Raw genomic sequence first — 27,899 nt, 5'->3', positions numbered from 1 at the left:
CATGATTGCATGATTCTAACATGCCAACAAGAATCCTGAAAATTAAAAGGGAATGAATATCTCATTTCATCAATTTGTAGTTGATACATTTTACTAGTACATCTCCTGGTATTTTAGTCATTAGGCAAATTTAAGTGCTCTTCATTTCAATTTCTTGCTAACGAACCAAATGCTAGCTGGGGAGCAAATTCATGTGGCAGTGAAGCTAGCTTAGTTTTCAGGACCAGCAATCTAAACAATTTGAGTGAGCAGGGAATTCTTTAGCTACAAATTAAAAACAGATAGATGTTGTGCCTAAACTAAAGATAGCATTTGAAGTGTCACTGAAGATTCAGTATCACTGAAGTGTCAATGAAGAATTGCTCGAAGATTTCCTCTGATTTTCATATAACCCTGCAATAAACTTCTAAAAATCCCACCATTCAGAAGCATTTGTTCAGTTGGACTCTGGCCTGGCAGTCAAACCCCTGTTAGGATGCCCACGCCCCATATCAGAGAACCTGGGTTTGGTGCTAAATTCTTGTTCATGATTCCAGCTGCCTACTGATCTGATTTTAGGCCCGTGCCACCCATGTGGGACACCTGGTTTAAGTTCTCAGCTTCTGACTTTGGATCTAAACCAGCCACAGCAGCTGTGGGCCTTTGTGGAATGAACCAGTGGATGGGCACACTCTCTTCCTATGTCTCTCCGTCTTACTTTATCTGTATCCCTCAATTAAATAAATAAATGGAAGCAGTACATGACCTGTGGAGAAGCACTGTAACAAACTATGTCAATGAAACCTGAAAACTCTGTTTGAATAATGGCTCTGGGGGAGTGTTTGCTTATTTTAATCACTTCCCAAGACTCAAGCCTAAGCACTTAAAGAAAGACATCGAGAGAGTCAAAACGGCACTCTGATTCCATTCCTTCACTCCTGCAGGTGCTAACCTTGAGGTGGTTCCTTCAGGTCTCAGCTCGGACACCAGTTGGAGGAAGCCTTTTTGTGTTCTCTCATCTAGAAGTGGGACCTCACTTAGTCCTACCTCCACAGAACCTAATTATTGCAACGTGAATCAGGCTGAAGCACCACACTGCAGTACTTGTACTACAAAACATAATGAGTTAGATGCTAAAACTGATAGCTATTAAACCTAGCTTTAAAGTTAGTTGTTTGTGTGGTATATTGCCCTATTAACTGTAAGGCCCTTTAGGTTAGGATGTACATACTATTCTTACTTGGATTCTGCATCAGACATAATAAAGTGCATAGGAGTGAATTCATTTTTATTTACTCAATAAATGAATATTCCAGAAAAGTTAAAGAACAGAAATGTCCATTTAGATTAACTGAATTTCTACTCTTCTCCCACAAAAAATTCCCAGGCAGTTCATCTTATTCTAGGCATACATATAGTTATAGTTATAGTCAGACACAAACACACACAATTATTACTGCTGATAATAAAATCATACAGTGTTTACTGTTTACTCTTTGTGAGGCACACAGATGTATAGATATCAATGCTAATTTAATCATCCTAACAATGAAGTGTGAAATCCCATTATACAGATGGAATATCTGAGGAACCATAAGGATAAAACAACATACAAAATCATAGAGCTGTGAGGAAACCAGAAGTAAAACCCAGGTTGTTTTAGCTTCAGAATCTGCTGACTTAATTATGTTGCTTTATACACAACCCTATGAAGAGGAAGCAATGGAATCTGCCTGGGTTGCCTATGCTGCAGTCTAGAAATTTCCACTAGAAGAAGTCACTGATGATATCTGGTTATAAATATTGTGAATACAGATTACTTAGAATATGACTTACTCTCTGAAACAAAAATACTGCAGTTCTTCTGTTATTTTACTGTCAGATATTTCAAATTTTCGTCGAGAAATGTGAGTTATTTCAGTTGCTGGATAATGTAATTTTTAAAGATCACATTTGCATCTTTTTATTTCTTTTAAAATTGTTGTTATTATTTCCCATGATTTAGTTTTGTAGATATAGGGATTTCACCCTCCACCCCCTTCTTCCCTCCCCATTTTCATCCCCACACCAATTTCCCCCATATTATTACAATAATATAGTCCTTCGGCAATAGTTACAAGTCCAGTATTCTGTTATTTAAGCATGTCATGGCATTATAGGTATTGCCAATGGGGGAAAATCTAGTATCACATTGTCAAGGTATATTGAACAGTTTTGTTGGCAGTCCTCCTTTTATTTGGGAGTAGAGATGCATACCATAGTGTATCATTACATCCTAGTACGCAAGCCTCTACTATACAGTTCATGTATGAGAATTTACGTACAATCTTGCTCACCTATATATCTATTTGTTTTGTATTTTGCATGGAGGTTGCCCTATATCAGAGAGAACATATGATTTTTGTGCTTTCGGCACTGGCTTATTTTACTGAGCATAATGGTCTCTAGCTGCAACCATTTTGTTGCCAAGTGGTAGAATTTCTTTTCTTTTTCTTCTTTTTTTTTTTAAGGGCTAGGTAGTGCTGCATGGAGTAGATATACCAGTTTCTTTATCTATTCCTTTTTCAATGGACATCTTGGTTGTTTCCATGCCTTCACTACTGTGGATTGTGTTGCTATAAACATAGGGCTGCAAGGCACTTTCCCATACGCTGATTCCACTTCCTTTGGCTATATTCCCGGGACTGACACAGCTGGGTCATCTGTTAGATCAATTTCAAGTTGTCTTAGCACTTTCCATACTAACGTGTATGGTGGCTGCATTAGCCTACACTCCGACCAAAGACAGGATACTTTTTTCACCACATCCATTTTAGCAGGTATTGTTTGCAGATTTCAGAATGCAGGCCACTCTCACTGGAATTAAGTGGAACTTCAATGTGGTTTTATTTGAATTTCCCTAATAGGGAGCCTTAAGTGTTTTTCATATGTCTATTGGCCATTTGGATTTGCTCTTTTGAAAAATGCCTGTCAAAACCTTTTCCCATTTTTTAACAGGGTTGTTTGTTTTGCTGTCACTGAGTTTATGAAGTTCTTTGTAACTCCTAGATATAAATTTCCTATCTGTTGCGTAGTTTGCAAAGATATTTTCCAACTCTTTTGGTTGCTTCTTCACTTTGTCCTTTGATGTTCAGAGGTATCTCAGTTTGACATAGTCCCATTTGTTTATTTTGTCTTTGACTGCTTGTGCTTTTTGTGACTTTCTAAGAAGCCTTTATCAGTGTGCTTCCTATATTTTTCACTAACAGTCTGATGGTTTCTGGGTGCTAGATTGTTCATCAATTTAGAGCTAAACTTTTTCCCTAGATTAACTTCTGTTTTGTTTTGGAAGATTTAGCCGGCTGTGCATGTACAGGCTCACTCACATGGTCTCTATCCTATTCCATTGATCGGTTTCTGCACCAGTACCATACTATTTTGGTTACCACTGCCCTGAAGTATGTCATGAGGTCAGGAATTGTGATTCCTCCAGCTTTATTTTTATTCTTTAAGATAGCTTTGGTTATTCATGGTCTCTTGTGTTTCCAGATGATTTTTAACAGATTTATTTATTTATGATTCACTCTCTACGTGACCGCAATAACCTGTGTTGCACCAATCTGAAGCCAGGAGCCAGGAACCTCCTTCAGGTCTCCCACGAGGGTGCAGGGTCCCAAGACTTTGGGCTGTCTTTGACTTTGGGCTTTGGGCTTTCCCAGGGCACAAGCAGGGAGCTGGATGGGAAGTGGAGCTGCTGGGATTAGAACTGGTGCCCACATGGAACCTCAGCGCATTCAAGGCAAGGACTTTAGCAGCTAGGCCATGCCACTGGGCCCCTAGATGACTTTTTATTTTGTATTGTTTTCTCCAGCTTTGGGAAAGATGTTGCTGGGATTTTGATTGGGATTACATTGAATCTTTATATTATTTTCAGCAACATGGACATTTTGATGCTACTGATTCTATCAATCCAGGAGCATGGTAAATGTATTCATCTTTCAAGGTCTTACTCTATTAATGTTTTATAATTTTCATCATAAATATCTTCCATGTCTTTGCTAAGCCTTTTACAAGGTGTTTAAGGTTCTTCTCTGACTTTTTGAAAAAACATTTATTAATTTTAATAAGAAAAGATTTACAGAGAGAAGGGGACACAGAGAAAAATATCTTCCATCTGCTGGTTTCCTCCCCAGTTGGCTGCAATGGCCGGAGCTGAGCTGATTCCAGGCCAGGAGCTAGGAGCTTCCCCTGGGTCTCCCATGTGGGTGTAGGCTTTGAGCCTTTCACTACTGCTGTCCCAGACCACAAAGCAGGGAGCTGGATGGAAAGTGGAGCAGCAGAAATAAGAACCAGTGCCTATATGGAATCCCAGCAGATGCAAAGCAAGGGTTTAGTCACTAGGCTGTTGAGCTGGGCCCTCTTCTCTGCTATTTTAAAGGGAACTGTATGAAAAGTTCTTTCTCAGCCATGGAGTTGTCTGTATACACAATGCTTACTTAACTTAATATTTGTAGTTGTCAGGGTAATGAGTGTTTTCTCTTTTTTTCAGTGATTGTGTCTCACCACGTCTAAACAGCAGCCTAGTTTATGTTGTATTTCCTTCCTCACAACTTACTCTCTTTGACTAAAAAATTAAGACCAAGCTACTCATTTTCTAGACAAATGATGGTGGTATACCAACTAATTTTTCAAATTTCTGAGTAAAAATTTAAAGTACCTACAAAGAAATTAACTCCTTTGAAGTTTCTCTGGTTTAAAAATTGAAACAAGTGAAGAAGTTTCTTAATCACTACTTTGCTTCTATGCCAATATGGAAACTGAGCTATGAAGAGAGTAACCGTGTCCTTCCTACTTTCTTGTACTCTTTTAAAAAGTGCGATGTTGTCTCTAAAATAGCACATTTTCCTTTACATTTAGAAAATCATCTGTAGAGTACAGATCTTTTTGGCAGCAATGGGTAAGTACATTAGTGCTAAGAACATGAGCCTGACAATGAACGGATCCTGTTGGCACCATTGTGTCTGGTGCCCAGATAACAGAGATAGGCTCAGTTATGGAGGGCATTTGAATTATCCAAGCTTCTGTGGCTGTTGGCATTTATTTGAGGGAAGAAGACAAAAGCTATAGAGATTTTGTTTGTGTTCAAAGATTAATAAGTTAGTCTCAGGTTATAGTAACATAAATCCACATGCAAAAAAACTAAATCAGTTTTTTGGTTGCCATAATCTCTAAAGTACAACTGCCTCTGAAATAGCCATTCATTATTTCAGATATATCAACAAAGGTATTAATTCTTACTTCAATAAAAGCTGATAATTGGGGCCTGGCACAGTAGCTCAGTGGTTAAATTCCTTGCCTTGGACGTGCCAGGATCCCATATGGGTGCTGGTTTTAATGCCAGCTTCCCACCCAGCTCCCTGCTTGTGGCCTAGGAAAGCAGTGGAGGATAGTTTAAGGACTCGGGATCCTGCACCCATGTGGGAGACCTGGAAGAGCTCCTGGTTTCTATCTTCGGACTGGCCCAATTCTGGCTGTTGCCGCTGTTTTGGGAGTGAACCATCGGACTGAAGATCTTCCTCTCTGTTTCTCCTCCTCTCTGTATATCTGCCTTTCCAATAAAAACAAATAAATACATATATATTTTTAAAACCTGATAACTGGCTAGTATGAATGTTTTAGTGAACTTGCTAAGCACCAATGTGAATTTTGTAATTTTTGTCCAGTTCACTGATTAGAGCAGAGGCCCATTAGGCAACATAAATACATTTTCAATTAAATCTGTCTCTGTCTTTCTGTCACTCAAACATACACATAGACACTTAAAAATGTCTTAAAGACACCTTAAAGCAAAGAAAATTTCCTTAGTTTATGTGATTTTCACAAGAGATATTATAATGAAGTTTACTCTTTCTGATACTCTTTAAAAAATTTTTCCTTCTATCACAGTTTCTCATTTTCTTTCAGTTTCTTACTTTTATTGCTCCCCTGACTGTCTCAAAGTGACATTAACAAGAAAAGCTTGAACTTCTGGACAATTCCAATGGCATTTTTGATTGTATATGCCTCAACAAGTACTGCATGTTGCTTACTTGTAAACTATACGATACACTTCCATATTAAAGTGTATCTCAGGTATCAAATGTACTGAAAAATAAAACAATGAATTTAATTACAAATAGATTTTCTAAGGTTTACTCTGCTGTACTTGTCCTTGCCTTCTAAAAACAGCTGAGCATATTATAAATAACATTTACTACCCACAGGTTGCTCCAAACCTAATTAGTGACAGTTACGGCTGTGTGGCTTAATTTCCTCTCTAATTTTACTATTTGAATTCTTGACACCTGAAAATAAATCCTTTATCATGATGAAGACATTCATTTATACAAATATGTATGAAAGGGCTCTACATTAAGGTCTAGCTTGATCATGATGAAGACATTCATTTGCACAAGTATGTATTAAAGAGCTCTACATTAAGGTCTAGGCACAAGATTGAATAACTATCTTTAATGAAATAATGCTTCCTTTACCAACACTGGCATCAACTTAATTCCAATGAATCTCATGTTCATTACACACTGGTCACAGAGATGATATGGTTATATGCCTTATAAGTCTCTACTGTTGCAGAGTGGTAAGAGACTAGAGTTAACAGTAAACTACTGCATGAACACACAGAAGACAGAGGCTCCAAGCCCCCAACCATAAAGTCAAGTCAAAGAGGGGGAAATGCTGATTACAGTGATTTGATCAGCATATACAGTACACATGTATTGAAATACTTCACTATAGTCCACAGATATGTATGATTATATTTTATAAGATGTAAAATTTTATTATTATATAAAGGAAACATAATTTTTATTATTCATAAAAATTAATTTAAAGGCAATTAAAATATGCATTTTCTTAGGGATAAATCAGTCCTCTGTCTTGGGTGTTGAGAGAATGACACAACTCTGTTGAGGGAAATTGGGGAAACTTAAGTCCCTGGAAAGTGAAAACATTTGAAATATAACCAGATACAGCTCAGGGAGAATATTCTAGCCATCATAAACTCTGATGTAAAATGATTTATTCCATTTGCCCTATAATCACTAGAGTCAAGTTCACCTTCCTTGTCCCTTTGAAACCTCTGCGGCCGATAACCACAACAAATTGAAATGATCTGATTGCTAACGGCTACCAGTCCACCTTGTAGTGTTAGTTTGCTTGAAATTGACAAACGTTTCTTTTTGCAAATCACATTTTAGTCCATTCTTGTGTCTCTCCTGCTCTGTTTCTGCTTTCTTTGTTTTCTCTCATGCTCCCTCCTTTCTGTCCTTCATCACTCTTTCCTTGCTTCAGTGACAGGCTCATAGGTCATTCAAACAGAAACTGGGTTTTGGCACTTGGGCTGGTTTGCAATGATTATGTTTCACAATGTAAGGAGCTCTGCTGTTTGGCTCATGGAGATATATGAGTAATACAACAGACTCGAGACTGTCGAAAATGTTCCTTTATTTACTGGTTCTAGCACACAAAATATCCAGCTCTTTTCTTTACCGTATATAATAGGTGTCTCCCTATGTCTAGTTGATTTTGGAAGCATTACATTTGTGATGAGGCAAACAATCTAAGCCTCAAATATCTGCAAATCTGCTTTTGGGTTTCTTGCTGTTTATCAGGCAAAACCCAATTTAAACGGCATGAAATCATTTGTTAGTTTTCAATAGCCTAGCAAAGTACAAAATAAGCTACTTACAAAGCTCACAGTGTTACCTGGGACACAACCTAAGCTAAAAAATACATTTGAGAAGAACAGTCATAGGAACATGTTGTTCATCTACACAGCAACTATCCCCCAAACAACAAATTTTCATTGCCAACACCAATCTTTGCTCTAAGGAAATAATGGGTAAAAGCAAGGAGAATTAGGAAATACAATTTGGACAGGCCTGTGTCTTGAAAACCAGTTCCACTTTTGGTGTGAAGTCATGTCATTGCTGTGAATTTATCTGCAAAGCTGTATATTACATATTCTGTATACCACTCGTTAACCCTGTCAATTCTTAAAGACTTAAAGAGAGTTTCTCTCTCTCTTTTTACATATATATATATATATACAAACATATATATATACTCATTTTCTATATATATATATATCTATATGTATTTCAAGACAAAAATATATGTAGGCAAAGACAAATAAGTTTATCTATATCTATATCTACATCTATGTCTACATTTATGAGAGAGGTCTTCTGCTTACTGGTTCATTCCCCAAACCGCCACAACAGCCAGAGTTGGGCTGGTCTGAAATCAGGAGCCAGGGATTTCTTCTAGGTCTCCCAAATGGCCCAAGTATTTGGGCCATCTTCTGCTTCATTCCCAGGTGCATTGGCAGGGAGCAGGGTTGGAAATGGAGTAGCCAGGACTTAAAACAGCACCAATATGGGATGCCAGCATCATAGACTGCTGTTTAACCAGGTATGCAACAATGCTGGATCCCACTTTGTCAGCTGACATGGGGCCTATTTGTCCTCTCTACTTTCTATCCTGGTCCTTGGTTTCACCCGACCTACCTTGACACATTAGCTACAAGCCTTGGCTTGACAAGTTTTTTGATTTTATGTTTTAAGGAGAATTCCCTTCCCTTTTGCATTCTTCCCACCAGAATTTTACTGTGATCCATTTCATTTTTCTGCATAATTATCTTCTTTATGCCATGCATTGCTACAAGGCTCTCATATAACTGAGGTAATAACAATAAAACAGAAGGCCACATAGATTGAAAGTGTACTTTTAAAAACAAACATATGCATATTTTGAAGACAGGTTAAGGAGAAAATATTTAATTTTCATTGATCATAACTAGGTAATGTATTGCATGTTCCAGAGATTTAAAGAATAGTTGTGCACCTTAGTGCTATACTCCTGCAGACTTTCTCTATACGAAACACTGTACTATTTTGATGAATAGTACTTCAATTTATCAAACAGTTTCATAACACAAAAAGGTATTTTGAAGCATAAAAATAAATCAGCAAAAATTTATACCAGAACACAGAAATGATTTGCAGCCTTGTTATTATTTTCATGCTATGCCATGATATATTGAAATGTATTTATGCAAGGGTTCTATTCCTCAAACAAGTTTTGTTTCTCCTTGACAACACTAAGGTAATTCAAAAAGTTCAAGGGGACAGAATAGAAATTTATTTTGATGCAAAATTTTTAAATCCATGTGTAGTTTTTTTCAGAACATGTATTTTTTCATGAAATTTTTAAAGACTCCACTTATAAGCATAAATTTAATTTCCTTTGTACCAAGATAAATTTGGCTTTTCATTTCATTTTTCTGTAATTTTATGAAGTAGCTTCATAGAATATTTAGCAGGCATATGCTTACTTAGGATGCCACGGACTCCACTACTCTGCTTACTGATTTCTAGCCGTGATAACACAATGAAGAGATAGCCTAGAAGATCTGAGAGAAAAAAGAACTGTGCACCTTCTGGGTCCTGCCTGTCCCCAGAGCATAAGAATCTCTGCTGTCTGCTTGTCTCAACGACCAGACACGGTTGAGTACTGAAGACAGCAGGACACTCATGGAAAAGGACCAGGACTCTGGAGAGAGAGCCTACGTATTGGCCTACTATTACTGAAACCCAATTTTAGGTGAGCATGAGAGAAATATGCCATTTAAATTGTTTTCTTTACAAAAGTCAAATCATTTGTCTCACTAACACAGGGTAATTAAATAAGAACCTAAACTTCTTGTTGGGATATATAGCCTTTGTTGGAACGTAGAATTGTCTTCTCAAAGTTAAGACTATTTTTGCAGTATCTTCTGGAGTTCAGTTCGTGGATGATTTCTTGTCTCATGAAAGCAAGTAACAATATGTTCATACATTTATATGATTATTATGGTTATTCCAAAACATGGGAAATATTTAAATAGTCTTTATAGAAGACTGCATTTTAGACTCTCTTTAATTAGTAAACCACCATCGAGAACAAATACGCCAGTTCTTTTAAAAAATGTCTAACCTCAAGTCTTTTCCCTACATATTTTCCATCTTCACATCTCATTTGGTTAGAGAAGCAGACCACTTCTTAGACTGTCTCCCTCCTACAGACTTCTCAGGAATCTGTTTCTGAGAATTGCGTTTAACCAGTTGCCTCACCCTAGGGACTCAGCCAGGCCCCATGAACACTGGTCAACATCACAGAACCCCATGGCTCATTCACCCTTGTTTGCTTGTAATTCATTCATTTTTTTCATTTGACTTCAATGACTTCAAATTCACATTTTGTGTGTGAATGTATGTGTTTTATCATATTTAGGGGATTTATTAACATAATTGTCAGCATTTACATATATTTTAGATGCTATCGTCATCCATTTAGATGGCCTAATAATATGTGTGTGGCTTTCCTTGATGATCACAAATATCTTTGGAATTCAAGAAGATGTAAGGAATGGTAATCTATAGCTGAAGCAGGAGGATTTCTAGAGAACAATTTCAAAACATTCGGATGATAATTCTTATAAGTTATGTTCATTTTTTTTTCCCCTTTCAAGTCTTTGAATCTTGGTTATATGCTATTGAAAGAAACCCACATTTGTGATTTAACTGAAGGATTTGATCCAATGACCAAATCTGGTCATCAAATAAAAAGCTGATTAAAGTGAAATTAAGATGATGTTAGTTTATACTCCAACACACTCCTTCAAGTTCTCATGTTACAGTCAGTACTATAACAATAGAACAAACTCCTCTCAGTTTCTGGAACTCAATGTCGTATACACATTAAAATGTTACTCATATGTCCTTCCAAAGGTTTATATGCTTTGAGCCAGCAGAACAGACATTTGAAATCAATTTTGTTGATATTTTGAAAAACTTTCTCTCTCTCTCTCTCTATATATATATATTTCTATATCATTTCACAAAAGCATTAATATTATTATAAAAATAGTAGTGCAATGCAAAAATGATCCAAAGTGTTTACATGTCTAATATTATTTTCTTTTTGTATTCTGTTCATTGTACTTCTTTCATCTATAATTTCATCACATTTTAGAAAGTATATAGGGTAAAGAGTGAAAATCCTCATCTTTCAGCCTTCTAAATCCACTATTCAAAGTAATTTCAGTTAGCAATTTAATTTTTGGTCAGAACTTTGCATGTTTCTTTTCAATCTTATAGAGGTTTGCATTTCAATAATCCAGTTTTATTAATTTCCATCCATCCATCCATACATACATACACATTTTGTCAGGTGAGGTTTGGTTGTGCTATGCTTATTTGCCTGCACTTCTTTTTTAAGTATAACTGCAGCATTCATATCTTTCAAACTAGTGTACATGGATCCAATTCCATCTTAAGGGCACAGCTTTCCATAAATGGTTCATAATTAAATAGCTTACTGGGAATAACTTGTACCTTTTTTTCTCAGTAACATATGATACAATGATAAACATCTCTCTCTATATCTTTTTACAAATATGCTCTATTATTTCTCTTAGTAAAATTTTTTGATACCTACTGGCCAATTTAAAGGTATTTTAGCACTCACTCAGCAACAAAATAAACAAAATTTCCTACACATCTCAGTCCTAGAGGATTCTCCATAACTATACTTTTCCAGAATAAAATTTGGACTTCAAAATTTGCATTTAATCTGTTTACTAGAAGACATCCTAAATGTGTTATACAGTCAAAGTAAATATTTTACTAGACCATGTCACAATACTTTGGGATGATGAAATGCTTAAAATAGATTATTTAAGTTAGAACTTGTAAATGAGCTATAATTATAGCTCTCAAAATGTAACCATGCTACAGTGACATGTTCAACAGTAAATTCTTTCCAACATTCTTAATATTGATATAAATGCCCAAGTGGTGAGCATATGTTTTGGGAATGTTTAATGTTACGGTTGGCAGTTGGGAAAGATTTGTCTTATTTTAGGGAAGCTATGATATAGGTCAATTAATGCTTTCTTATGTCATTATTGCATTCTCTCCAGCAGACTTGATAGGATATATGGAAATTTAAGACAAAAAATGACCTGAACATTTTTATCATAACTGCTTTCTGGAGCATTAGCATTTTAATGCAATTCATGCAAGGAAGGGAGAGTTTTCTACTAGTGTGGAATGTTGGCATACAGTCCAAGCACACTGAATTTTGCTGTGAAGTCTTAGCCTTCACTTAGAGTAACTCATGACACATTGCTGATGTACTTTGTTGGTAAAATCCCATTTATAAAAACCAGATTTCTTCCCTATACCGACAGTCCAGGGCTTATTTTATTGTACAGAGTTAGCCCCAATGGAAGAAATTAACATTAGTTTTGTGTTAACAAGAATTACAATTATGTACTAATACCAGGGCAGGTGCAAGGAAGCATGTTTTAATTGTTATATGATAATGTCCAATCTTCAGGGCTTCTTCAATGCCAATGGCCATATGGGATTTGTAGGAGAAGAAATTGCACTTGGACTTTTCTGGATTATAGAGCACTATGCTGGGAGAATGTAGGGGAACTCATAAAGATAACACAGGTTCTGTCTAGGAATTTACTAACCAACCATATTTCATGTAACACCATTTCAGTTAGCACTTCTCTGTCTTAGAGGATAATGGCACCTCCATATTTTCTCAAAGGGGACTTGACGTAGAAAAATAGTTTCAATTATTGCCTCTTTTGGGGTCAAGGGTTAAAGAGAAAAGTTGTTGCAAAGAATGGAGACCAAGACACATCTATGAATGATCAATGTGTCAAAACATAATTTAAAAAGTCATCAGCACTTTCCATGGGGAGGGAGTAATATTGCGCATACAAGGGGATTATTTTAACATGTGTTTTATACCAATTTTGTTTTGTTAAAATTTACTGTTTGAAAGGAAGAAGATTCAAAATGACTTTTTTTTAAAAGATTTAGACATCACTTTCTAGAAGATTTTCAGCTATGTCAGTGAGTGATCTTGTAGCATTTCTTTTCAGTTAGTAAAAGTGATACCAACTCTATTCCTTCAACACAATTCCACAACACAATGTTTAAAAATCATTATAAATGTTATTGGTGCAATGAAGCAATTTTTGCGTGTTAATTTTTACATATGCCGAGGGTTTCACCAAATGTATAATCTGAATTATGTAACTATATCACAGGGAAAAAGAAACATTTATATATCACCTTAATATTAATGAAAGAATATGTGATGAAAACATAGCTACTTGAAAAGCTTCAAAAGACACATAATCTGTGCATATTTCCTACCTTTCTCTTGCGAAGTCTGACTTGGCTATCTGTGGGTTCTTGGGTGGCCAGGGGCTCCTGCAAGTGTAAACACCGCATGCCATCTTCCGTGTTGACCTCTGGAGGTCTTCTGTTTTGATATTCTGAGAAATCACTCTTCCCCAGGACATTCTCAGTTGACATTCCACTGGAGCAAGAAGGAGGCTGCAGAAAGCAGCTTCTACAATCTGCTTTTGATAATGGTAGCTCTCTGTCTGGGCAAGGAATAGCCAAGGACTCATCATGGTCTGCACTGCACGTGTGTCTTTCATATTCATCTTTAGGGAGATCAGGTTTTCTTCGCTGCTGAGCAATAACAGCAGAACTAAGAAGCTGTTTCTCAGGCATGATATGTTTCACATTCAAACAATCAAATGTATTTATGTTGGGTGCCTCATGTGCTTCATGTAAGTTTGTATCACCACAAAGCTCCAGGCTTTTACTTAGAGTTTCAACAACATTTTTCTCTCCATTATCTTCCTCCAGTGCTAACTCAGCTTTGCCAGCCATTCTCCAGGAAGTATAAAAATCTTGGTCACTTTCCATGATGGGCAGTGTCTTTACCAAGGAGCCTGCTCCTTCAATGCTATGCTGGCCTGATGTTTTACATCCTTGGGTATTTAAAATCCTGTCGTCCACAAGGGATAGATCAGAAATGGTGTCCTCATCAGAAACATGAACTAGTGTTTCTGTGCTGGCCTCCAGAGAGAGGAACGCATCGTCTTCATGGTTGTCATTTTCACCCACCTCCTTTGAAACCTGACCCATTGGCCTCCCAGGAAAATCTCTCAGCTCTGAACCATGACAGCAATCCGGCAGTGAAACACACTTTTCTTTAAGGTCCGCATTTAGAGCTGCATCTTTTTCCATACTTGCCTGCAAGCTGTCAGCTACTAGTCCATGATGACATGCTGTGTTGCAATCATCCGAATTAAGGGGTTGTCCCATCCATTGGGTCACATGTTCTTCCCAGCTTCTCTTTCTGATAGCTACAGACATGTCATCATAGTTCACCATCAGACAGAGAGATACATTCCATCTGGGGTTAGAGAAGTTTAAATTTGTTGAAAGATTATTTCAAATCCATGGATCAGAGAGTTAGTTTTGTCATTTCATCACCTATTAAAAATGTAAAAATATAGTTATCAATGCATTTTTAAAGTTGAAACACTTCTAAGAAAGAGTTAATATATGCTGTGAGAGAAGAGGTAAAAGGTGTTACAAAACTTGTGCTGAATACCTTCATTAGTGATATTTCTTTAAGGAGCAGTATTGTATCAGAAGAAAATTGCTCACTTAATAATTCTGATCAAAAATTATCAACAGCACTTTTAAAGGCAGTTGTACTGACCTCTTCATAAGCAGTGATATCATATCTCAACTTTCAGAGCCTCATTAAGAAGATATTTAGACTTAATTGAAATCATTGGAAGAAGCTTGTTGCTGTAGCTTGTGTTTTCCTGATATGCTTTTTGGGAACACAAGTTTAAAGGAATGTATGGGCTGCTTGGTTTGAATTATGACAAAGGCCACCAGGGAGCTGCTCTTGCATAACTTCAGCCATAGTGATAGCATATGCAACATAAGAGCACATGAAAGAATTAATGTCAATCCCAAATGATCAGGATGAATTTACCCTAGAGAGCAAGAAACTAGAAGTAAGTCCGTTTATTTCATTTTAACACAAAATTCATGGAGAGGAAAGCAGCACACACATCATTTACAGAGCTTTAGGAGGAATACATCTAATTGTGAACTCTGCTACTCTCACTAGCTAGCAAACTGGTGTTGTTGAAGTTGGAGGAGTTATATGGCTTACCTAACATGATGCATCTAGAAAGTGAGCTTAGATTCGAATAGCCTCATATTTTAAGACTCAGGCTTAGAGAACTAAAAGACTTTTTAGTCTCATGGACTGATGAGATTCTTCCTTCATTTTTTGCCTCTATGTATCTTCAGTATGTGTAACTTTTAAACCTCTCACACAGGAATTCTAGGGAACCACAAAGACTATGTGAGCTTGATAAGACAAATGGAACTTTTCTGAAATTTGAGTCTCCCTCTCTTTGGTATTTAAGGAGTTCAGTTTGTAGATTTCTGCTAGAATTCAGCTATAAAAATTTAACAGGAAAGTCATGCCTACGATAAGTTCAGAATAGAAATGTATTCAAGGTATGTTTTTGCCTTTAATTATTCAAACCCTTAGTTAAAAGAAACAAATTACACCAATGCAAATTCAGTTTATGAAACTGAATCATCTAAAGGTTGTCCCACAATAAAACCAAATTATTGGACATTAAACGGAAGAAAACATCATTCAAGAGTAGACCATTTTACTTTTTTACTCCACAGAAGAACTATCAGCACATAATGTGGCCTGGCGTATTCACTTCAGCCATAAACAAGATTAACTGCACTGCTAGTTTTGGGTCACTTCAGTCTACTGAAAGGACTTTGACCTCACACCAAAAAATTCTTACTAAGCATAGACCCAAAGGGTAAATATTCTCATCCTGTAAAAAGACTGGCAAAGTAAAGCAAGGTACCAGAATTTTGGTGCCCCATCCTGACCGAATATCTTTCTGGATAATCTTTGGTTCCTTCAAAAGCCTGTGGCCATCATTGAAAATGGTCAACGTTCACATTTTCCATGTTGGCACTCACTTTGTACTCAAAATATATATATATAAAGTCTCTGAATTCCATGCATAAGTCATTATACTGTGGGAGGTTATGGAAAAGGGGGAAAAAAGCGTTGATTCAGGCCAGAAAATTTCTGCTTTCATGGGCAAATTTGGGTTGTAATAGGGCGGTTCTGTTTTAGATGCTTTCTTTTCTTTATTTTTATCCAGTGTAGAAAAAGCAGGCTGACTTAAGAAATGCCAAGTGGTATTACTGTGTCATTCCTAAGCCACATTTATGTTTAAGTTGAGCTTGGATTCTGGCTTCATTTCTTTTAGTAAGGAGAAATACAGTTTTATTAACACTTGGGAATAAAAATTCCACAAAACATTTTTGCCTCTAAGACCCTTAAGAACCGCAATAGTACTAACTAACTTATTTTCACTCATTTTTGACAAGGAGATAATTATTTCCATCACACCAAAAGAAGACAGTTCAACAAGTTCTGAGACAACCTATCTGAAAGGAGAAACTGTAAATTAGACCTACACATCACTACTCTTTGTGTTCTCATTTTCTGTAGTAGCAATTTCAGACATTTCTTAAAGCAAAAAAAAAAAAATTATCATTATTGGAAAGGTTGCTTTACAGAGAGAAAAAATCTTCAGTCTTCTGGTTAACTCCCTGAACAGCCAAAACATCTGGAACTGAGCCAACCCAAAGCCAGGAACCAGGAGCTTCTTCTAGACCTCCCACATAGGTGCAGGGACCCAAGGCTTTGGGCTGTCCTTGACTGTTTTCCCAGGGCACAAGCAGGGAGCTGAATGGGAAGTGGAGCAGCTGGGACAAGAATTGATGCCCATATGGGATCTCACCAAGTGCAAGGCAAGGATTCAGCCATTGAATCAGGCTGGCATTTCAGACACTTCTAAACCATTCCAGTGAATATCTGTCTTCATTTTTAACACATTAAATCTTCTAACTATCATTATGACTATCACTTATCATTATATTTTGACATCTCATCCAAGTTAAACGGGATTTGATGTAGTTTCCTATGGGATGGGAGACTTCCTTTATGTCTATCTTCAGATTGTTACTCTTCTGGAAACACTTGTTTGAGAAAGATAAGCAGAGGCAACAATAAACTCTAGAGAATTCATTAAACTTGAAAACTTAATGTTTGCGGAGGTGAAAATACATTTTCTCAAGAATATTTCAGAGAAAACTGAGAGGAATTTTTCAAAGAACATCAATTTCAATAAAGGTACCAGGATGAATACCCCCAATTTTAATGGAAAAGAACTTATAGAGCACATAGTAACATAAGAAAGAAAAATAAATCAGGTCAAACGGAACCATTATGAAATTTTTGAACTCAAGAGCTGAGTAAATGATTCAAAATGCTCCCAGAGAAGAAAAAAAATAAGAAATTGGGAATCAAATTGGTATCAAATTTCTCAAAAATAGCAGTGTAAGTAGGATGATGAACAAAAATCCTTCCAAAGTTCTGATGGGAAAATAAACTTATATGTAAAGCCATACACAACAGATACACATATATAAGTATATGCAGAATTTTTTTTCTCTCTTTTAAATTGTTGGAGACATAATTCCTTTCAAATGAAAGAATGAGAGACTGATTGAATTGAGAAAGCCATGACAACAAGGAAGCTAAGAATTCAACACAAATGATCAGGGGCCAGAATTGCTGGATTTGGGTAGTAGATTTAGTGGGTGATCGTTTTGCATAAATTCTAGCATTCTCTATGAGTGATATCTCTAAGGAACAAAGTCATATATAGATTATATGGATATATGTTAATCTACAGAGAGGAATTTTGTGGTAAAGTAGCACAAATTAAGATGAAAGAATTAGTATATTATATAGAAGACCAAGAAAATCAACGATCAAATGCGGAACAACAGTTTTACAAGAATGGAAATATAATCATTGCACACTAATTGATTAAGCTGTGAAAATTTTTATACAATAAGTAATAATTAATTCTGAATTAGGGAAAATTTAGAAAACAGGTATTTTACAGCATAGGGTTGTGCTGGGTAGAGTTAGGGAGGCTTGGCTAAATAGTTTCAAGGTATAGCTTCTCATTTTTGTACAGCTGGAAGTTAATAATGTTTATACTGGGATTTAATACAATATATCATATTATTTAGAAATATCAAAAAATAGCTAAAACTAATTTAAGGTATTAAGAATGTTTTCTTGAGATAAAAAAAAGGTCTTACATCCAAATCTCAGAAATCACATTAAAAGTTAAAGTTTTATTATATTCCAGGAAAATAATTTTAATATTACCTGAGGCCAGAATAGTGGTACCTGAAGGCAAACTCTGCTAAATAAATATGGGGCACTGACATCCCATATCAGAGTATAGCTACTCCACTTCTGATCTAGCTAGCTGCTTACTAACATGCTGATGAAGTGAACACAAAGATGATTTTAGTACTTTAATCCTGCCGCTAATGGGAGACCCACTAAGTTTGTGGTCCCTGGCTTTCACCTGATCCAGACCTGGCTTTAACAGGCATTTTGGGGAGTGAATTACCATTTGGAAGATCTCTCCCTTTCTCTCTCTTTCTTTCTGTCTCTATTGCTTGTTTAAATAAATAAACAGCACGAATGCAACCGTGGTTTCTCTACAGTATACCAGGTAATTGGCAAACTAACGCTCCCTCCCCACTCATCATCCCATCCTCACTGCTACACAGATATGAGCATCATATCTTAAGTCAACATGTCATATGGGATTTTTTTCCCTTGAATCATCAATGCAAGATCAGTTTTCTTGCAGCTTTCTTATAATTCCTTCTATGCTTTCTTTTCCTTCCCCAAACCTCCATGAAATATTAAATTCAGGACAGGTATTCTTGGCAGTCCTCTATGGTCACGGTTTTCTAAGATGTTTTCTGGATAGCATTTTAAGGTACATAGCACATACACTTCCAAGCATATATGGAAAAGCACAATAAGATAAGCAACAACTAGATATAGGCATTGTTGCAACACAACATAATTCTTAAAGTATGTGCTCCATTATTTGGAAAGCAAGTATTCCCTAAAAGAATCAGTTGCAGTGAAAAAAATGAAATTCATTTTACTGATGATTGTCAAAGAATAAACTACAAAACTAAAGTGTACACTTATGGGCTTTTTTCACTGTCACTCAACTCAATGATCAAATGAAGCGGAATCCATTTTTTGTCCAACTGAAGTGATTTATGCAAGCCTAGCAGAAAAGCCTCCTTGATCAGCAAGTCTCCATCAGATGGTTTTTTTTTTTTTTTTTTGGCCAATAACAAATTAACAAAACAACACACTTCTCAAAAGCAATATTTTGAGTATTTTTAAGACAGCCAATTTAGTAAGACATGATTAGTAGTTTTCTTATTTTTAACGCATTTAATGCGTATTTAATACGCATGCAATCTAGCCCAAATTTGGCAGAAATAAGGATTAGGCATAGGAGTCCGAAATCTTTCATAACACAATGTAAGAATTTATCTCCCTATGATTTTATGTAGATTTCCTGTCTTTAAGAGCAGTCTGTGTTTTAATCTCTCACAAAATCATTATCTAGCAACTTCTAATTATTTTGTCTAATGTTAGAATCTGAGTTGTTATCAGAGGTATGACTTCTGTTAAGAATTTTTATTGGTAAACTGCTTTAATGGAGATTAAAATATTATTTGAAAACTGGTTTCCATGTCTTTAAGATTCCTGAAAATCATCAAAAACTTTGGTAAATGACAAAGCAACCCATGTATAATGCACTAAAGCAGTGCACTTAGTAGCATGCCACTTTTTCCAACACACATTCAAGCTTCCATCATTTTCTATTTTTGCAAGTAAAAGGAAGTAGGCAACCAACTGAAAGATGTTCCTTTGATGTTAATGTGCTTTTACATATATCTCAGAGTTTTAACTGAGCTTCGCCAACTTTTTCTCAATCTTAGCTCTCAGAGTTATTCCAGGAATCTAGCAAATTTGAAAAGTAGCCCCTTCAATTTGTTAAAAGTCTGAGCATCAGAAAGGAGCAGGAAGTTGCAAAATTGCAAGCTATTATTTCAGTGGTGCCCTGTTTTTACCTCTAGGTTCCTACTACTTAATGCAACTTCCAGTAGGATCTAATTTTCTTGCAAGGAGGAGCCTAGATACTGGCAGTGTTTGACTTTCCACCCACTTCACAGGTCAGCTCTGCCAGTTTTGCAGATTATCTTAGGTTTTCTTAGGCAACCCGTATGTCACTTGAGGGAACCTTGGAACATCTCACGATATTTTCCTTCTATTACTAAGACCTTTCTGGGGATATCTAATTTCCGAAATCCACAAGTTAACATAGCCACCAGGGACAATGTTGCCCCACAGAAGTAGTAATTTGTAAATGCCTCCATTCTCTTTGAGTTTCCAAGCATTGTTTTCTAAAAAGTATTTAATTTTTGTGGTAATTTTTTTTCTGTGCAAATTTCATGGGAGAATTTAGAAAATTAGATGGATTTTTACAAATAAAATAATATTAATAACTGGAATTGGTTCATCTTCCTTTTCTTTTTCCTGCTTTGCCTTCCCTTCCCATCCCTTTCCTTGTCATCCTGTCCCCCACTCCCTATTTTTTTTTTTGCACATGCCATCTCTTTTCAACAGAAACACTTATTACTAAAGAAAAATGTTGCCTTTCTTCTGAACTTTAGTTGACAGCTTCCATACAACAGGAAATGTGTTAAGGTTAAATCTGATACTTAATAGTTTGGCTGCCCCCTGCTTCTTCTTCTTCTTCTTTTCCTTTTTTTTTTTTTGGAAATGTGGATTTAACTCATTATAAAAAGATATTTCTCTTCAATGAGGGACATGGATTACAAAGCTTACCATCATCATAGTGAGATGTGACATTGCTTTAAGTGGACTCTATTTTTAGCTTTGCTATCGTTTCTAGGAACAATCTAACAGTAGGCACAGTAATCACCAAGGGTAAACAAGAGATATGGCCACATCAACACAGATACCCTGTTAGCAAGATGACAAGATTGATTCATCCCGCTAATTCAACTTATTGGTAATTGAACTTCACTGGTTAGCTCAGCATCCCTTCAGAGCTTACTATTTCTAATCTAAACTTTTGTCTCCAGTTTCGTATCTGTAATTTCATCTTATTTTTCCATCTATCTACATATAATTGACATTTTTATTACGTATGATGTAAGTAGTATTAGTGCATTAGAAACTCTGATGATCATGGTAATAGTCTCCCACTCAAGTACTAACCAGGCCCGACCCTGCTTAGCTTCTGAGATCAGATGAGATCGGGTGTGTTCAGGGTGGTATGGCCACAGACAATTATGGTAATAGTAAAAACAGACTTCCATTTATTAATTATTTCTTATGGGCTAAGTACTATATTTACTGTGTTACAATATCTCCTTTAATAATATGCCCACAAGTACTCTCTGAAAGAGGTATTATCATGATGCTGCCTTTACAGGAAGTAACTTTGACAGAATTTAGTAACTAGGTCAGTGTTAATCACTTATTGCTGGGCAGGGCTTGTCATCTTCTAATTTTGTGAAAGCAAGATTTCTACCAAAAAAAGCATTTCCCCCCGGTGACTGGAGCCTCAGTTTTTTCATATCTGTAATTGGAATACTCAAAACAAAATGTCAAGGGGGAAATAATGAGCTGGCAGATTAATAACAATAAGCAAATGATATATAGAGAGTAGTTTATTCTCAGTACATTACAAACACTAGGTAGATGGAAAGCGCTAAGTGATATAATGATGATGATAATGATGATGATGACATTGACAAAATGGAAATGACTCCTTTGGTTTCTGAGTGACCTTAGCTACAGAATTCATGGCTGATTGTGAGCTAGAACTGTCTCACATGTCCATATTATTTCAATGTAGACAAGTCATCAGACAAAAATGTGATGTACAATGAATCAAATCACAGAATATCAGGTGACAAAGATGAAAGCGGGCTCAATTTTCTGACATAGTTTGTTCAAGATTTAAATTGTGAAAGTGCTCTGCTCTCACTGGTCGTAGGCTAACTTTCAGCTTACAATTTCTGATTGGTCATGATTTGTTCCCTAATGTACTTGGGATGTTATCTAGTAAGAGAGTTCTTAATCCTTGTCCTCAGGCTTTCATAGCTCTTTGTCAACCACTTATTTTCCTTCTCCTTTAAGCATTATTAGTCCATCCTGGAAAACAGAAAAAAAAATGCCAGTTCCTACATATTACCATGCTTCCAACCTGACCTTCCTTTTCTTTCTTCTCTCTCACTGAGTCCACAAACTTTATACACAAACAGATAACAACTTTTCTGGACACAGTAGCCATTTTGCTCATTACTAGAAACAAAAAGGAACAAGTACTTCAATTTCCAAGCTTGTCTTTAACCTTTGTATTCCCTTTGCTTCATTTCCATTAACAGGATTATTTATGTCTTTGAATTGTTTTAATTGCTTGCTGAAATACCTTGTGATATTAGTCCAAAGTAAAATAATGATGCATACATAAAACTAGAAACAACTGTGGTTCTTTTTTCCAACTATCTATCTCAATTAATTCCAAATTCACATTTCCATTCAGTGTTTTTTGGCATCTGATTCCCTGTTTAACCTATGAACCACAACTGATTCCCTGTTTAACTCCATAAACCACAGAATCAGAACTAATATTCTTTTTTTAAGACTAGATCTCGGGGTCTACACTTCCATTTTATTCTGCTAAACTTCCTTTAAAATTAAGTCCATATACCTTTCAAAACTCTATAAATAGTAGTTTAATACCAAAACAGATTCATAGAAATGAATGTTGCATTTCTGTGTATTACCAGAGTCAATAACATCTGTAGTCTGCAAATATGTTTGATTAAGGTGTGCATGCAAGATCTCCAGCATTCATATGGGGTATTCAGGCACAATACTCACAGCCATCCCCCCAGGTTTGGTGATTTTCACTGTTCCCTTGTCCTTTTTTTTCTGCATGAACAATTGTTCACACTTCTCTATTCTGATCATAAAATCTGATTCATATTTAGGTCAATTCTTATTTAGAATTTTGCTATAATGCAATGGTTTCCAGAACAATTCTCACTATAAGATAAAACACTAATAAATTAATTTCCAAGAATAAACATATAAAATGAAAAGATAAATTTAAAATGACCCATATTCTGCAGTTATATGGGTTACTTATTAGTTGTATTTATTCCTCATTCCAATAATATCAGTTCTGTGACACTGGAAGGAATTTTCAGATAGTGCTAACATCTGGAAACTCAAACTGCTTTGTGAAATTAAAAAAAAAAGGTATCATGGTACAGATTCTCTAAAGAAATGGGTCTTTTTAGAAAAGGAATACTAGTTTTATGAGAAAGGCTCTTGTTTCGGAAACAACGATGTTATAGCAAATGAAATGTTATACACTGACATACATAAAATATGACACAGATGAAATAGCCACTTCTCCCATTTTCATATTGCATTGGTCACACTATATAGTGATAAACATTCCGTATTCTACAACTAATGGGCTTTGTAGAATATTGAGAACAGATATACACATAAAAGATTGAAAATAAGTTGTAGAAGATAAGAGGAAATGAAGTGGTTTTATTTAACCTAGAAATGTATACACTTGTTTTACATGCCCATTTGGGTTTTCTATATTGCCACTGAAGAAAAAAGTATGCAGAACTGGAAATAGGCAATAGTAATAAAGATTTAGATTAGATCAAAGAAAGGCCTACATGTTTGAGATTCTTAAATCAGTACCAATGGAAGGTTGTAAAATCACTGTTGAAAATGACTGGTTCAGATGGTTTTACTATTACACTATTTGAATACAAGGACATGAATTAGACAAAGTCTTTTCTAGGGTTATTTTTAAAGAAACACCAGTTTAAAATTAATATAATTATTAGCACATGGATTGATTTTCTTGGCATAAGCATAAAATGTAGCAAAATAGTCACAAAACAAATTATTTTATAGAGTGTTTGTTGAAACCACAATAAATCTTTACAAGGAGGCCTTTGCATTTCAGAGAATGGCAATAATGGTCAGTGAATTTGATTCTTCTTTTAAAATCATATTTCCCCACATATTAATAACACTGGTGACAGTTAATTTTTTTAAGAACTCATTTTTCTTCTCCAAAGTAGCGTTCTGTTGGAGTTGTTCATACTTCATCATGCATAGTTACTACTTAAGTGTAAGATAAAATGCTGAAAAGATACCTCAATGTTGAACCAAGTGTTTTGGTTCCAATGTCATCTCCTTTGGCCAACAGCATGACCTTGAACAGGTCACTTCTGAGTGTCATTCCTCAGCTTCCTTGTTGGCAAAGGCAGTGTCAGAAGAGGTGATGTCTTATGTTCTTTCCATCCCTGAAACTCTCTTCAAGGATTTTATTCAATTATGACTTACATAAGTTAGTATGTATCTCTAATACATTTTAAAAATATTCCTTTCCTCATATTTTAAGCTTTAACACAATTTAAAACGTAAGAGAATACTTAAAACTTGTCAGCAGAAGTTGTTATCACATAGAATTTAAGAATACCAATAGTCTTTCTGTTTATGATTAATTCACTTAAAAGTCCAACTATACACACAGTTATCCATTTTTTAATTTATATATTTTGTATTCGTGCAATAGATTTGGAAATATCCACAAATATCTGTTTCCTTCACAAAATATTTCATATTATTTTTATAAAATAACGATTTTCATTTTAAATATTAAGATACAACTTAAATATTAAGATACGTAATATAAGCCCAAATTATTTTGCTCAGTACTAAATTTTGCACATTTAAACATTTAAGATACCTTAAGAAGTCTGTAAATGAAATGGTTATTTTTTCATACATGAAGTATGAACACATGATCAGTTTTCACATGATTGTGGTGACTTCTGCCTGCCCTGAAATAACAGTAGACTATCACTGTCATTGAGATTTGCTTCAATTATTCAAAATATTCACATAAAATTTGGCATGAATCTAGAAAACAATATGAATGAATGCAATTTTACTGTTTAAATTTCTAAAAGTCATATTATTAGGGAGGAAATCATTTCTGAAATTCCATGTGTTTACTTTCTTTGAAATGAAAGTTCTAAGTTGTTAACTAACAGCTTGATGTATGATTGAAACAAATTTAAGCAAAAATTAAGGAATTCAACTTGGCAGTGTTAAGAGAGACACAAACTATTTTGTAATTCATTATTAAGAAAGAGTAACTTTTATGCTGTCTATTTTCCCTTTTGGCAAAGAAGTGGAGGGATGGGAAAAAAATCATTTACACCTAGCACGTATGTGTAAAAAAACGCACATTTGCTTCATTTTATGACATGTGTTTGGAAATAGGTCTCATAGATTGACTAGTTAATAAGTTAATGTTAAAAAGAGATCAAAATAAAATCCTACTTTGTGGAAGAATAAAGGGAGCCTATTTTAGAACTGACTGGCAGTTTTCTCTTTGCTAAACATTTTCCACTTCAAGTTTTAAGGCTTAGCACTAAAATCTAGGAAGGCACCAACTCGGGTTCAAGATGCTAACATTCATCTCAGCCCTTCTGCCTCTTCCAAGGTTACCTCAGTGTTAGAAAGAAAGTCCAGAATGTCTTACCTAGATGACGGGAAGCTGCAACACCAAGGCGTGACACTGTTCGACACTCAGGCTAGCAAAGCAGTCCGTCTCCGAGAGAGTTCCTCCAGAATCTAAGTTCACATTTTGTGGTTGAGATCATGGCTCTATTCTAAGCAGTTGCACGCAGAATGTGATTCTAACAAAAACACCCTCCGCAGCTGGAGGGAGCCTTAGCTAAAGCAGGATCCTGTCAAGGCGTTCCTGGTGACTTCTGTCTACTAAATTCAGACTGATGTTTTACGAAAGGGGCCTCCACAACCAGGCCCACATTGCCTGGAAAGTATTTCCTGCCTCTGAGAAGTGTGCATGTGAGAAAAGACTGCATGAGGGAGGGGCGTGGGGAGAGCAGAGCCGCTTGGGCGTTTCAGGAGTTCTGATTTTACACAGAACTGAAGTGAGTTTGTCAAAGCTCTTGAGGTGATTAGCTGGAGAGTCATAAAGTCCTAGCGCTTTTTCTATCCTACACTGCTTATGAAAGAGAGAGGGAGAGGGAGAGAGGGGGAGAGGGAGAGAGGGAGAGAGAGAGAGAGAGAGAAAGAGAGAGAGAGAAACAGTGCTCTGCCTGTCTACAACCTTTCCACTATATTAAATGTATATCCACAGTTTAGTCAAAATACTCTGGCCAGCTCTCATTTCAAAAGAGCTTTCAAGAGAACAGGATGAATGGAGAGCTTCTAGTGGCATAATTCTGTTTTAAGATCTTTGTGTTACGTCTCTTAAAATTTTAAATGCTACAGCATTACGTTCCGTGCCTGAGAAACCCTGCATGTAAAATCCCAAGAATCCAGTAAAACAGAACTTTTTCTTTAAGACCTCTCCAATCCCAACTATCTTACACAGAATTCAAGCAGTCTGGGTTATGACATACACAGTATTACCTCTGGTCAGAATCCTCCAAAGTTACACAAATCCAGGGCTGGAAAAGTAGAAGGCAGACTCCATCTTGATCATATTAGAGTCTTGCTGACACGGAACACTTGCAACTGCTTCCATCTAGTGCAACGCAGTCCCTGAATTATATCGCTAAAGGAGTTCACAGTGTCTGCATCCTTCATCCGACACGAATTTTGTGAACTCTCATCTGTTTATCTTTCTGCTTTCTTGTGCCTCCACTGAAGGACTTCCTCTTAGCTGCTCCAGCCTGGGAACTTGGACTACCATTTGGTTTTGATTAAAACCAGACAGCTAACTCTGGAGAATTTAGGGAATAAGCTAATGGAAACTGCAAGTATGGCTTTAATTAGTGCATCAATTAATAATAGATGTTAGCTTGTCTTTATAATAAGATGTCACAAATACAAATGCAGAGGAAGCACAAGTCATTTCAAGAAAGAGGTTACACTGATTCTCATTCCTTTATGATCCAGAGGTCTCCTTAGGGAGAGTGGAAAGAAAGAAGAGGGATGTGGCCTTGGAACATCCAGGTTATAGGGAGGCCAGTGGAGTGGTCTCATTGTTTATACCAGAGAGGCAGGAAACAGCATCTCTGAGTTTAATTATCTTGTTTGGTTGAAATTGCTCAGTAATGCCTCCCTCTACTTTATTTACAATCAATGGGTTCTATTGCTCTTTTGACATAAGCATTTTTCTCAGCAATTAGTGATCAAATTACTCTAATTATTGGGTCTGTATGTCAGTTGCAAATTTTTAGGACTTCTCAATAGTAGGAGATACTAATAATTCCAATTCCAATGTGATAAAGAGAATGCTAGAAAGAAATATAAGAAATACCAACCCTGTTCTCTGAAATTGTAAATTGTTCTGATTTTTCACTTTTATTCTACGTTGACTCTAAACTTTAAAAAGGCTGGCAGATACTTACATGATTGTCTCTGTAAGTGCTCTCTGGCAAAACTAACTGGGTGATGACTCAAGGAAGTATGTTACACAGGGAAATTTCAAAATGTTCATGGATAATGGATAAATATTTCAACCCCAAAACATTGATATCTATGGACAGCTTTTTCATAACATGCATTCCATGAACTCCTTTGAGGATTCATCATAGCTACTATTTATTTTCATACTGGATCACAAAAATCTCTCAAAATTAATATAAAAATTATTTTATAGACATGTTGCTAGCAAAAATAGCTTATTACTATGCTTAAGTTTGAACATGAGAAATATTCAAATCAAAACATACAGTGAAAGAAGTTTTTGGGTTTCTTTGTTAGTTTTTATTTATCTCAGAGGCAGACATACATACACACACACATAGAATATGTGTGAGAGAGAGGTGGGTAGGGTAGCGGAGGGAAAAAGAAGAGAGGAGGAAGGAGAGCAGAGGGCAAGAGAGGAGAGAGGAGGGAAGGGAGAGAAGAGGAGGGGGAGA

At 36.0% G+C, this 27,899-nt stretch overlaps 1 protein-coding gene across 1 annotated transcript in view; it reads right to left on the bottom strand.

The window, feature by feature from the left end:
* DLC1 (DLC1 Rho GTPase activating protein) overlaps window positions 1–25,885 on the bottom strand; it is a 397,667-nt gene extending 371,782 nt beyond the window's left edge. Inside the window, exons 1-2 of the mRNA XM_040965990.1 lie at window positions 25,544–25,885; window positions 13,239–14,375 (exon numbers count right to left, since the gene is read on the bottom strand). Of these exons, the coding sequence (XP_040821924.1) occupies window positions 13,239–14,273 (1,035 nt within the window). The 5' untranslated portion in view covers window positions 14,274–14,375; window positions 25,544–25,885. The remainder of the gene's footprint in view (window positions 1–13,238; window positions 14,376–25,543) is intronic.
* Window positions 25,886–27,899: the final 2,014 nt, after the last annotated feature.

This window comes from Ochotona curzoniae, unplaced genomic scaffold, assembly GCF_017591425.1.
Source record: "Ochotona curzoniae isolate NIBS_2020 unplaced genomic scaffold, NIBS_Ocur_1.0 scaffold_4505, whole genome shotgun sequence".
Classification (NCBI taxonomy): domain Eukaryota; kingdom Metazoa; phylum Chordata; class Mammalia; order Lagomorpha; family Ochotonidae; genus Ochotona; species Ochotona curzoniae.
Note: the sequence above shows the minus strand (reverse complement) of the source record. Positions and strands in the feature narration are given on the sequence as shown.